Source organism: Anser anser (genome assembly GCF_964211835.1).
Source record: "Anser anser genome assembly, chromosome: 12".
Classification (NCBI taxonomy): domain Eukaryota; kingdom Metazoa; phylum Chordata; class Aves; order Anseriformes; family Anatidae; genus Anser; species Anser anser.
Genome location: NC_139733.1, coordinates 1,687,523 through 1,701,357, shown reverse-complemented (window position 1 = coordinate 1,701,357; position 13,835 = coordinate 1,687,523). Strand labels below are relative to the sequence as shown.

General features: G+C 36.5%; 1 protein-coding gene across 5 annotated transcripts in view; it reads right to left on the bottom strand.

Annotated features, from left to right (window-relative positions):
* Positions 1 to 13,835, bottom strand: part of TASOR (transcription activation suppressor) — a 30,688-nt gene that overhangs the window by 14,646 nt on the left and 2,207 nt on the right. For 4 of the 5 annotated variants that reach the window (XM_083795668.1, XM_083795670.1, XM_083795666.1 and 1 more), the window contains exons 2-13: positions 8,066 to 8,211; positions 6,930 to 7,022; positions 5,830 to 5,902; positions 4,824 to 4,915; positions 4,302 to 4,460; positions 3,516 to 3,643; positions 2,859 to 2,890; positions 2,052 to 2,157; positions 1,513 to 1,616; positions 1,292 to 1,395; positions 963 to 1,035; positions 764 to 838 (exon numbers count right to left, since the gene is read on the bottom strand). In XM_083795668.1, coding sequence (XP_083651794.1) covers positions 764 to 838; positions 963 to 1,035; positions 1,292 to 1,395; positions 1,513 to 1,616; positions 2,052 to 2,157; positions 2,859 to 2,890; positions 3,516 to 3,643; positions 4,302 to 4,460; positions 4,824 to 4,915; positions 5,830 to 5,902; positions 6,930 to 7,022; positions 8,066 to 8,211 — 1,185 coding nt within the window. Of the gene's footprint in view, positions 1 to 763; positions 839 to 962; positions 1,036 to 1,291; positions 1,396 to 1,512; positions 1,617 to 2,051; positions 2,158 to 2,858; positions 2,891 to 3,515; positions 3,644 to 4,301; positions 4,461 to 4,823; positions 4,916 to 5,829; positions 5,903 to 6,929; positions 7,023 to 8,065; positions 8,214 to 13,835 lie in introns of all 5 variants that reach the window. The other variant, XM_083795667.1, reaches the window with a different exon arrangement.

Genomic DNA, 13,835 nt, shown 5'->3' with positions numbered 1-13,835 from the left:
GCAAAAGCTGTAATATTTTTAAGGAATTGGCATACATACACTTGAAATGTCTTCCTGTGTCTTATCTCCTCTTACCCAAACTACAAGTGATTAGATTTTATCAACCATCACTTAAAGTAGAAAAATTAAAATAAGAAACATAGAGATAAGTATCTTGGAAGCAGCCAAGACTTCAGACAAGAACTTCCTGAAGAGAGCTACACTTTGACAACATCACTTCTAACTAACTCACAGCAGGCCAAAATAGAACTGCATTCTACTGATTGTAAATTTCAGCTGTCAAAGATTAACTTCTAAGTCTCATCCCAACACTAAAGCCAAGTCCTTTCAGTCATCTTTATTATATGGTCAGGTTTTTGTGCATATCCTAAATCAAAACAACAACAAACTTGCAGATGTTTTGTCCTTCACATTGTGATGGTTAAAGAAAGCCCCCCATTCTAAAAGTGCAGTAACATTCTTAACACACAGATCTCTGGGAACACTGATGCTCAGTTCTACTACTATGCACAACCAAGAAATTTGAAGTCATTTTAGTTTTAAAAATAGGAACAAGTGAGCCTAAAATACTTAGTGCCATGAATAAATGCCTTAGTTCCATGAAGAAATGAACACTTTTTGAACACCATCACCATTGCTATAACAAACTCTATTATTCCTGGTTTACAGTGTCAGGTTGTAACACTGTTCTACTGTTGTCTTCAGTAGAATATAAACATCATTTAACTGACTGCATAACACACACAGAAGTGAACAAACTTACTTGAGCTCATTATACCTCTAGGTTCGGGAAACAGAAATAATGCATTTAACATGCGGGACCGTCCAGTTTGGTGGTCTACAACAAGAAAATAAAGATGGTTGGGAAGGAGAAGACCCCCTATGCTTCAAAAGACAACCCCTATAAACCGAACAACAAAAATACCACCACCACCACAGTACCAAACACAGAATATGCATACCATAAGGGGATGTCATTTGCCAAGGAGAAAGAAGAAAAAGAAATCCTCTGTCCAGAAGTGGTTTAACGAGAACCTGTTTTGAAGGAGGAGAAAAAAAAAAGAAAAAAAAGCACACTGCTTCAAACAGACATTTTTTCAGTATGAATACTGTTACTTCCTGTAAGCTAAATTTCCAGTCAAGGTAGGGAAGTGAGGGAAGTGCTATGATATACTATTTTGGAATATGCTAGCTTTGTAATTCCAGTGAGATCATGCATCTTTTTGCACGTCTCAATTTCTAGTTACTAAAATCATTTTGAAAAGGGAATAGTCAAAGCTGTAACACTCACAAGTTTCTCTTTCTCTAGCTTTTGAAGTAATCCCTCCAAGTGACTACCAGAACGGGACTTCTCCACAACTTCATAAAGACTACAGTACATTCCGTTCTTCAACACTGATGTGGTACGAGGGTAGAAAGAGAAGTTTAGAAGAAAAAAATAAAATTGTAACTCAGTAAACTTCTAAACATTCTTAAATAAATAAATAAATAAAATAAGCTAGCACCATTTACCTTCTTTTGCTCCTAGGTAGGTTTCTTTATACAACAACGCTGGTGAAATTTTCTTCTTCAGTTGGTCAATGCTCACAACTTTTTCAACATCAAGCTTCTCAGGACTAGAGACAAAGGGCGCAGGAGGGAGAGGTAAAGAAAAAAAATAAAAGGCCTCTCTTCTTTGACCTTCATAGTCTGATCCTCATTGACCAAAAAAGAATTATCAAATACATTCTCATAAAACATCAGTTCCTTGAGCTATCCTGTGAGACAATGATGTTTATTGCTTCAAAGGAGTGTGTGTCACTTCAGAAAAACAAAGAATAAAAAACAGAACAGGAAAAAAACCACCACCAACACCGAAGGCTGACAAGTTGTGAGCGTAAACTAAAAGCAGCTCTGGACACTCATGATTTAACAGTCTAGTCTGGTATTTAAAGTGTCTGGTCAATGTACATTTTAGACTTTCATCTGAATATGTTTTAATTCACTAGTCTAATAGAAAGAGTTTTGACTCAGCAGTATTTTCAACTTATTCTTTAAACAGTAGTACTCACAGCTTGCATGGAAGGAAAGGACGTGCTGCTGACTTCAAGGAAACATGGCACAGGAGTTTGCCTTTATTCCAGAGCTGTCCCCTCCATAACGTATAGTTAAATTTATCTATATTAAGATGGAGACAGAAATAGAGTGAAACCACTTGTTAGGAGGGACTGAAAGGAAATGGTAGTAAACAGATTGCTGAACCTCCAAAAGCTATTTTGAGGAAATTTCCTACTAATAACACACCAGACAATAATACCTTTTCACCTATTATTTAAGGTAACAAAAAGAGTATTTGCAATCCTATCTTGTTTTGACCTGCTCTGAGCAGAGTAAAGGAGTTGGTATGTTACCTGTACATGTCGTCTATATAAGCACGTCCTCATTGCCAACATCTGCGCAACGACATCCTCATAACTTAACTGCTAGCTACTTTTACACATAAGAATATTTTGCTTGAATGATGTTCAAAAGAAAAGTGGGAGAGGATCATATTATTTGAAGTGGCATTGAACAGCAGATTTGCAGAAGGTATGTTCCTACTATGCTATAAATAGAAGTGGAGGGAAAAGACAACTTGATTTTATTCAGTTCTGGTTTGTTCTGGTAAGGGAAGAAGATACACCTGAAGGTGTCTGTTAGATAATCCAATATCAGAAAGAAATCACTGCAATCAGTATGTACAGAATAAAAGTTTGGTAGACAGTCAACATAACCAAGCAATCATTCTAGTTAAAGACAAATCAAACTACATGGGGAAAAATGTCCAACACCTTCCAAGCCTATAATCATAGAAGTACTAAGTTTCAATTCATTCTTACCTGTACTTCTCTCTGTGTTGAAGCTGTTTGATCTAACAAAAAGAAAGGAGATGATTACTTGCTTGAGACAGAAGCTCGTGGCTACTGAAATCTTATATTAAGGATACTTTATCAATCTAGTAATAGCAACACTGATTACACTCTCTAGCCTCAAGCTATCATTACAGCAACTTGTCTGATTTTGACATCCAGTAACTGTTGTTAGCACTAGGTACAGTCCCCACATTTGGATGCCTTCCTATCAGCACAGGTATCATATTGTATCTGTCATCAACATAGATAGTCGCTCTACAAGCCATAAGAAACACCAGCAAACAGTCCGGTGACTAAGTATACAGAACATTTTTTTGGAATACCAAACAAGGTACTGCTGTGAACATTTGCATGACTAAATTTATTCTACGAAGCTTTGTCTGGATTCCACCTAGGGTAGAAGGTGAGGTAGATGAGAAGAGCAATAGAACTGCTTCCTACAGGGGCAGCCTGTAAAACCAATTCTGTCACCTCTTGCTTTACATTAGAAACATTTATTATACCACACCCCTGTGACACATCCATCCATTTCAGCACTATTCATCTAAACCGATGTGAAGCTATAACTAAGAGCTATGAATTCACGTTGAATGCAGTCTTGCCAAAATTCACTTCCTAGCTTACCTTGATGGGGGCAGGAATTTTGGTGTTTGCACCATTTCATCTTTGTAAGTAAATGAAACGACAGCATAGGGACAAACATGCCTTGGTCTTCGTCTTATCTCATCAAAGCCATATTCATAGAAATAGTACTAGAAAAAGAACATAGCATTAAATTAAAAACTGGTAAACTGTATTTTGCAAATACAATAACAGCCCCTGACCTTTGTCCCCGGAAAGGTGCACTGTTTCACAGCAACAGCTTACAAAATATACCTCATGATTAACTACTTATGCAAACTAATGGAAAAAGAGTTTAATAGTTTGAAACCTATTATGCCAAATATTAACTGGTACATCTATCAAGTTATAAATTACTATAATAAATCATATTTATGGTCCTCTTACCACCAACAACCTAATTCTGCAAGAGCTGATACCCAAAGTAAGGTTTTAAATGCCATTCTCATATGTATGTCATAATATGACCAATTACCGTAATTTTTTCCACATTCTTCTCCCTGCTTTACCTAACGCTGACAGGACAGGCACTACTTTAGGGTGTATATGTACGTAAGGGAAACGGGAGAGGCTGACATGTTGTTCTCTAATTCCTAATACAGGCTTCTGTGAGCTACTGCTTAACGTACACCAGACAGCTGCAGCATTACAGGACACGTTCAGTATTAGTTACATCTTCAGGCAATTTGCCTCCACAATTATCAATTGGTTGATTGTTTGTTGTTTTTTGTTTTTGTTTTGCTTAATAAGGTTTTTATTTAAGTTAACACGCTCTCAGCCTTCTACTACCTGAGTAAGTTCGTATGCTCGGTAAGCCAACAAGGAGGTTACTTTATTTGCATTCTTTGAAACATGACACTCATGCTTGGGTGTTGGATCTAATGCACTCTTCACTGTTGATTCCATTGTTTTCATACCTATGTGGTCATATATGCTTTTCATTTTTCCCTGTAATAAAGCGGAAGAATTGTAAACAAGCTTTTCCCTGAAAACTGGCAAACTGCATCAAGTACAAGAGGAAGTAAGTAGTAAAAGAAAACAAGTTTTGGAAAAATGTTTATGAAAATATGAAAAAAAACTATTTCTGAAGAAAACATATTTTCTTTTTCTGAAGAAAACATATGCCTTTTATAAAAATTTCTTATTCTGTATTTAATCTCAATGTCAACACTGGATTTTAAAACCGGTAGGTTTCTAGATTCTCTGTAAGAAGACAATTGTATGAATGGAAGTTCAAGAAGTAAGGTTAAAACCACTTTTATTGTATCACTAAGCAATATAGGCGTTCAAGAGAAAGCAAGAAGAATTTACCTTTATTATTTTAAAAACAATTATATCTCCGGTTGCTCCAGCTTCTAGAGGATTAGGTTGCAATAAATCAGCATACCTGGAGATATACACACCTGAGAAGAATATTAAAAACAGAAAAAACACTATGTTATGCTGAATGTTAAAATGTTAGTAGAAGAAGCATTGCATAGGACTAAAGCTCAATGTCTTCCAATCAATAAAGATTTATCAAAATTTTCATAACTGCATCAGCGAAAAGTGTAATGGCATGTTCACAACTTCCACATTCTAGACAGCAGAATAACTGTCTACTCACACCAAGCATGGCATTAAATATCGCAGTAGAACATGGACATTAACTCAGTTTGAAAGGAGTACAACCACATTACTAATAGCATTGTGACCAAGAGCACAAGCTCTGCCCAAATGCTATACAGATACTGCTTTCAGTTTTTGCTTTTTTTCAAAACTCCTGGAGTCCTTCTGTACTGTGTCCTATTGCAAAACACGGGTATAAGCAATGGAAGATATGACGGTCAAGTAAGTCAGTAAAGCACTAGCATCATCAGCAATCTTTCATCCTACACTGTTGACAAGAGTACACTGGTTTTGAATTGTGAAGCGACACTCAAATGCAGAAGAGAAAGGCAAAGTAATTTCTTGCTTTTCAAGACTTCAAACATAATTTCATAGATTTTAAGGCCTCAGACAAACACTTACTTGTTGGAACTGACTACCTCTGATTAAATAACTGCAACTGAACTCAAATACATGTTGTATCGGTGGGACTTGAGACAAAATGAGAATTAGGTATCAAATTACTCTGAAAAGGGAATTTAAAATAATCTAGTCAAAAACAGAGTTATGAAATAAAGCCTTGATGTCAGTTTACTTTGCTAAAAATACCTAGATGTGATATTCCTGCAGGTAAGTGCTAGGAAAGGCACTGAGAGTTTACACAATTGCATCACATTCTCTGCTAAGTCACACTGACTGATATCAGCACATACAATCAAAAGATAGTTACCCATGGAAGGGCTGCCAAGAATTGTTATTTTGGAGTGGCCCACCTGCAGCCCCTTTTCACATATGCTTTGGATCTGTGGAAAACAGGCGTTTTTTTAAAAAAGTCTATCAGGAAAGCCAGAATACGAACACAGCAATAAACATCATTCTGATTGGGCTAAAAAACAACAATAAAAAATAAAACAACCCCCAAACAAATGCAACAGCTTCTCTGTATCCTAAATTTTACACACACTTCATGAACATTACTTGCTTTTAATACATTTTTATAACACAATACAGAAGTAGACCTGCCATATAATTGAATACTTAAGAAATCCTGGCTCTCTAATTGTAGATAAAGCAAAGAACTTCCTTTTCTATCACTTTCATTTAAAAAATATCATTGGAAACCCAAAATATGAGGTGCATTTTCTACTATTACTGAAGGTTATATAGGACAAATGCACATTTGGAGCACACAAATACACTAAGAATGCATCCACATATCTATACACGTGACATATATCTTAGAGTCTTATCTATACACTAAGTTGTATTTCTTGCCTACTAAACAGAAAATAAATCTGACATGCATACACAGAAAAACAGCATGAGCATCTTTGTTCAGCCAGCTTTTAGAAAAGCAGGATGAGAACGATGCTTGTTTTCATCATACAAGTAACTTTTAAGCAATTCTCTTTAAGGTAACCTCTTCCTTACTCAAAAAAAAAGAACTGTAATGAAAACATGCAACATTTATTTAAAAAAAAGAACAAAAAGCCACCGCCACCACAAAAAAAAAAAAAACACAACAGAAACCCACACACAGTCCAGAGAAATCTACCTTTCTATCTATAAGTCAGAGTCTAAAACAGAAAATATACTTTTACAGAGATATGTAAATGGTACATCCTAAATCACAGAGAATACAGGATTTTAACTGTGACATAGTATCATCACTTTCCACTCCTTCTAAGCCTTCCATGGCTGAATTTTGCAGAAATTATTTAAAGATGTCAATAAAAAAATGTAAAGCGTGTCAACAAAATCATTCAGTTTAAGAAAACACTTGTGAATTAAAACAGAAAAAACATTTTATACGCAGTTTTGTTTTCTTACCTGAGATCGATCAACCATTAGAAACGCATAGGTTTCAGAAAGCTCTTTATCTAGGCGACCATCAAACTTCAGCTCCCTGCGTTTTTCTGTGAACTGTTACAATAAGTTCTTAACATGTATAGACAGATTACTGCAGTCACATTCAAGTGTCAATGCTTTAAGACCCCTTCTAAGTTAGCAGTTCCAACTGCAGAAAAACAATCAAAAGCTAATTTGAATGACATTACATTACACTACAATTCAATTAAAAGAAAAATCATACACACGGAAAATATCACCGGACTAAAGGAAAACACTCTTTAAACCAGTAATGTGCGCCAGTAAGTGCAGTAATGTTTTAGTGTTATTAGTAGCATGCCTGTCAAGAAGAAGCATCCAGCTCAATGCCTTCCATATCATGTTTGAAATTCCATAGAACTGTCCTTACGTTCACTTCTCTCTTACACAGTGCATGTACTTTAGCAGTTGCACCTCACTGCTGAGGTGGCTGCAGTATACCCAAGCTGCAACCATAAACCACAAATCATATAGTAGCAGAAAAAAATATGCTTCAGAGTTTACCAGTTACATACACTGTCACTCTGTACTTGAAGTTTTTTGGCACCGGGACTTGAAACTTATTTCACAGTTGTGAAAGAAAGCTAAGACTGGATTTAAGAGACAGGAGATAAGGTACAGCAGAAGTGCTACAAGTTTACTTCTTGGACAATGACAATTACAGAGATTATGTAAACTTAGTATCAGAAAGGTATTTTAATCTTAAATTTCACAGGAAGCATGAGGCCATTCAAAAGAGACCCTATAACCTCTTTACAGGTTATTAAAAATGTATAAAAAGCATAAAATACATCAAGAACATTTTTGAAAACAGAAAATACACAAAGCAAAAGGGTACCCAATACAATTTTTCCTTTAGTCTTCGAGTATCTCAGGTATTATTTTATACCTATGTAGTAGCAAACTTGCCTGAAAAATATTTGCTTACATTCTCAGGAATGTGGTTTTGCAATTAATCATCAAGCACACAAGTAGAAAATACTGTCTGGGTCTTTGCCTCTGAACTCCAAAAAAAACACTAAAGTTCATTTGATTTGATCTGTACCTTATCCATAAAGAGAAGCCACAAACATACTCACTTCCTTTTCCAACAGTTCACTGTGCACTAAGCTGGCTCTCTTGTAATTAAAATTAGACACTGAACTGGGTTCCAAGTAAGATGAATGCAGAATCTTCACGACATCCTCAAACTCTCGAGAGCCCACAGCTACTGGCTGAAAGAGTGCTATAAAAAAGAAGAAATAAAATAATAAGCACCAATGTTGGTCTGAAAAAAAAAACAACCCTAAGTTTTCCAGCTCATTGACAGTTTATACATAAAGACATGTTCATGATCCATTTTAGATATTTTTTATTCTAAATTATTTTTCTAAGGTGGAATTTAGGCAAGACAGTTTCATATAATTACAGCATCTTTCAGAAAAAAAAGAGTCACATTACTTTATGCTTTTTTAATATTCCTTTTGAACAGCTAGTTCTCAGAAGCTTATAAGGGAAGCACCCCAGTATGTTTCAATTTACCATTTGAAAACATCTGATAAGTACTGTAAAACACTGTCATTAAACTTAATTTAATTAAAATTTTATAATTAGCTCTTTTAATTAAAAACCAGGAACAAATTGTTCTAATTAAAACATTAAAAACAATTTCATAGCTCAGCCATCTCTTTAGAACTATTAAGGTTTTTTTCTCTGTTGCATATGGTAATTATGCTAAATATTAATAATATTGTATTGTATAAATTAAAAAGTCCAATAAGCTCTTAATGCTGAAAAACTACACTGCACACGTTCATGCTCTATGATCTTATCCTTTACATGAATTCAAAATGAAAGCTCTTCAACTGTTGTACAAATTTACCTTCTGGGGAAACTCGCCTAAGTTCATACGGAAAAGTTTTCATGTCCCCAAGCTTCTGAGTACCGCAAGTGACAAATTGATCAGAAGAGAAACCAGAGTGTGTACCAGCAAAGAATGTGAGTGACAATTGTGAGACTACATCTAGGAAAATAATAGACCTGGGGGAACTGAACCAGCTCTGAACAGCAACTGGTTTCTCTGTGCAATACCTTTCACAAGGCTGAGAAGTGCAGCATCCTGCAACACTACAAATTTCAGGCAGGATGCATTCCTACTACATCTGAGACTGCTTCTGCTCTTTTTGTAGGGGTAGGAGCACTTATCTTCCTCCAAAACAACCCTCAAACCACCACCAGCTGAAATGTCTAGGAGTTACAATAGTTGGGAATGAACTACAGTAGCACTTGTCTCATAACACAGGATGCTCTACCATCATTCTAGCAGCAAATAGAGTTGAATTGCTTCTTTACAGCTTATCTCCAATTCCATTAATTGAAATGAGAGTACATTTAGATAGTAATCTATGTCTTATTTTAACAGGAAATATTTACTGCATTAACCTGAGCATAAAACAAATTTTCTCAACAGAAACTGAAGTTACTTGAGTTATCTAGCAAAAGCTGTATTTATGCACACTTTATGATGTAGTATCCCATCCACCAACTAAAATAAAGCAATCGTTCCAACAGTAGCAACACTGCACAAGTGATTTTAAAAGAATTCTGAAAGCGATTAAGAAATGGTTCTTATTTAACAGCTCTTTTTGCAATAACAACTCCATTCTCAAAAAGGCTGACAGCAATTTGGGAGTACAGATAATCAGAAGCAGAAGAGATTCTAAACTTAGTGTAATATTGTAAGATTGAACGCACTTGTATTGAAATAAACTATTAGCTAGATACATAACTATTAAAAAAACTATTAATTAATGAAATACACTGAAGAGCACTGCCTGACCCAACTCATGCCCCCAAGCCCCTCTCAGCTCTGAGTTATCAAACCGCAGTATGGTAGGGAATGGGCTTCAGGTACTGCTAAGTCCTCTTCTGCTTAAAATACCAGTAAAACAGACTTCCAATGGCAACTGCTTGCCCACATTTCATGTTTCCTGGACAATTACTGTGCGTGTCCTCCCCACATAGAGCCCTATTCCCTAGAAATGCAAGCTCTGTCAAACCCAGGCCATCTCTTACCATTGAGCCCAAGCAATAGCAGACTCCCCAGGACCTGCTGGTGACCCGTGACTACGTGACGCCGCGCCTACTGCCCTGGCTCAAATCTAGGCAGAGGCACATGATGACATTGGTGGAGATCCCGCCATTCATTCCAATACTGCTGCTGTTCCCATGTGTTTAAATATTCCCCGCTTTGTGTAAAGCTCTAGAGAGTGAGCCGAGACAGACTCACTGGAGAACAGCCAGTGCCCTGCTCTTCAGCCAGGAAGGCCCTACATAAGCTGCCGGGGAGGGCTCTACATTATCCCTTTCATTATGGAGTACAGTACTTTGGAGCTTTTTTTTAATATAGCAATTCTTCAGTGTCTAAGCAGAGGACTGAAAGTAGGTTTTATTGCTGTTGTTACTTATTCAGTAATATCTGTATGCTCCTGTGCTTCTCCAAACGTACACCCTAAATAAACATTATCTATCATAAAGTCACCAGAGGTACTAATGAAACTGGAAGTGCTTTTGTTACCTTTGCAGAAAAGACGGATGAAAACAGAAATATTTTAAAATACTTGGGGCACAGGTCACTCCTGAGATTTTAACTTTTCAATGTATTTAGCTACAGAACATTAAAACAAGACTGATTCCTAACTGATCTAACCAGTCCAAGAATGAGAACTTAGATCCACCTTTTAGTAAGAAAATGCTTAATAAACCCAAAACTTGCACAGTAAAGGCATTTGTTCCTCTGATGCTCACTGCCCACGGTAACACAAAGTGAACAAGAACAGCAATCATCACACAGGTAAATAACCTTGCGTCACTTCACACATTAATTAGTTTGACTGACTGGCTTCATGATCAGATGTCATCCACTGACCAAGAGAAAAGGAACATGAATGAAATCAGTTGAATGTAAAATCCTTACAGAACTAACCTGCTACTTTTTGTGTTTCAGAGTATTTATAAACACCAGATTTTATTACCAAAACCTACTGTCTGCTTGCTATCTTTTCATACACAGTAGAAACAGCCAATCTACACTAAGTTTGAGAACTTTGCACCAACCATCCATTTCTTCCTCAAGAGCAGCCTATTAATTTTTCTTTCTATTGTCTTCTGAGGTGCCAAATGATGGACAGAGCATGGAAAATCTAGTATACTGACCACTGGACAGTACTGTAACCACAAAACAAAAAAACAGGTAACTTAGGTTTGAATTTCAGATAAACTACCATATACAGCAGGTATACAAACAAAAGGTACAGTGAATGGTATGAAGTTGCTTTTCCTCATCCAAGCACAAGTCTTTGAGTGCACTAATCATATGCTTCATGGAAGACTCAAATCTACTTCGTCCATCCTTCCAGAACTGGCAGCACTGCAGGATTTGGACTTGGTAAGACACTAACCAAGTGAAGACAATGTACTCTGTGCCCTCTTTAAAAAATGATGCACATGCCAAAACACAAGGACAGAAAAACCTGAAACATGACCTACTGAGTTAAGAAGCAAGGCAGTGCTTCTTGATCTGTTGTCTGTGCATTGATGCTAAAGGGCAGCTAGCTATTACCTAAAGGGTTACGGTCACTATGTGAGGGTCTATACCACACAGAAGAGTTCAGAAACAAGAAATAAAAACTAAGTCCTAAATCAGTCCATCTATAGCAGTCACCAAATCTTGTGCTTATAACAAAAGGTTAAGATTGTCATGGTTATCTCCAGTCCTACATCACTTGAAAGGAGTGTATGTGTTATTTATTTTTCACTGTACAAACCTAGCATGGATTTGCTGCACCTTTATCGACCCATGTAAATCAGGCAGTAATTTATGTAAGGATATTGCATGCTAGTCCTTACAACACATTCAGTTCCTGTAGGTTTTGCCAATTTGCTCTGCGGAAGTAAGAATAAATAGTACTGCTACTTAGTTTCTACCTTGTGTACTGGCAAATAGGTATGCATTTTTTAGGTAGAAAATATGATTAACTAATATAGTCCCTAGCCTTGGGACCAACACGAGGCTGTGTGTTTGGATGCATGGAGCTCCCTAGCTGCTCTAAGTTTCACATTCCCAATTGTTTGCTGATTCAACTTGAGTAAACGGAATTTGGAGCTAGCAGGTTTTAAGTCAGAATACGAAGAAAAGGATGAGAGATGCATTCTCATTAAGGAATCCTGAACTACCCCTTAATTGAAGAAATGCAAATTACTTATTTTATTATCAGATAAGTTGGCAGAATGTTAACCTCTTCATAAACAACTGCTCCTGCTATAAAAAAGAGAGCATTTTTCATGTCATTTTTTTTTTTTTAAGACTAAGACCAAGAATCAGTGCTGTGAATGAAGCATAAGGACAGAGTTGCATGATCTTTCTCAGCCCAAAATGTCTTTTGCTCTCAAAAGCAGTTACCACAAGGATGGCTTAAAAAAAAAATTCTTATGTAGAAACATAAGGTGGCAAATAGCAGATACACAATCCAACTAAAGACAGGGAAGATTAGAAGACAAAAGACAAAAAAATGAAACATCAAATGCTTTTAAGTTACCAAGTCTTCCAAGCAAGTACTTGTTAAGAATTGCAAAGACATAAGATCTTTCTCTCCCCACTATGACTGAGAAACTGCATTCATTTGTTAATTTTATCAGCCATGGAAGTAAGAGCCCAATGTTTACCAGCAAGCAATCCCTTCAGTCAATGGCAGCTACTTAAGCACGTCTTTTGGAACTGCCTTCTGATAAAAGCACCGCTATGCTGAAGTTAGTTCAGTAAGCAAAAGCATGCTTCCAATGATTTATCTTGAGAATAATTCTTCCTCGTCTTATTCAAAAAGGCTCTTTGAAGTCTCAGGCAGATTTGGACATCTGAAATCTGACAATAAAATCAGAAGAAGCCATGGCAATAGGCTACAGTACTAACATGAAAAAGAGCTAAGCAACTCAGGAGAGCGTAACAAACCTGTTACTAAACTGTATGTACCAAGAAGAACAGAAAACAACTTCAAGACAGCTTGCTTTTAACTAGACAAAAAATGCATGCACACTTGCAAAAACAAACAAACAAACAAACAAAACCTCCACCACAAGCCAACCTTCCATAAGGTTTGGCTTCCAGAATTCTTCCACTAGGAAAAAAGAAGAAGATTCTGTGACAGCTAACCAAAGCTAGTTCTAAAAAGTATGCAACCTCCAGATGCATTCGTCCACAATGGCAAGGTTCTTTCCATCAACTTTTGGTCCCTCATTAGCCTCCGAATAGGTTTGCAGATAAATCCCAGAAGAGCTGAATAAGGAACTGCAGCTTTCTATAGCTTTTCCTTTACATTTTTCACAGATTTGATTGTGTGAACTTCATAGCTTCACAATGAAAAGTTATTCCAGAAGTACATTTTGGAAAAAAAAAAAAAAGAAAGAAAAAAAAAAAAGGAAGTTACTTTATCCTGAATAGAATTTATAGGTTATGAAGACTAACCTGTCATGTGCAAACAAGACAGCAGGTACCTAACAGTACGGTAGGTCCAGGAATAAACATTGAATTTTGGAAAGCAAAACAAGGGCAATTCCAAAAACAAGGACAGAAGAAGCTTCCACATATCGCTTCACGCTGGAAGGAATCTAGCCAAAGCAGCTCTTTTGAGAGGGACAGATGTTATGTCTGTACTTCTTATTTAACAAGATGTACTTGAACACTGGAACCATGTACCTTTTAAGTGTCTGCCAATATAAGGTCAGATGATCAGTGCACTGTTAGTCTTCTCATTTAATTCCAGAGCTGATTTAATTGTATCATTTCTCAAATGCCAGTATCAACAACACTTCAGT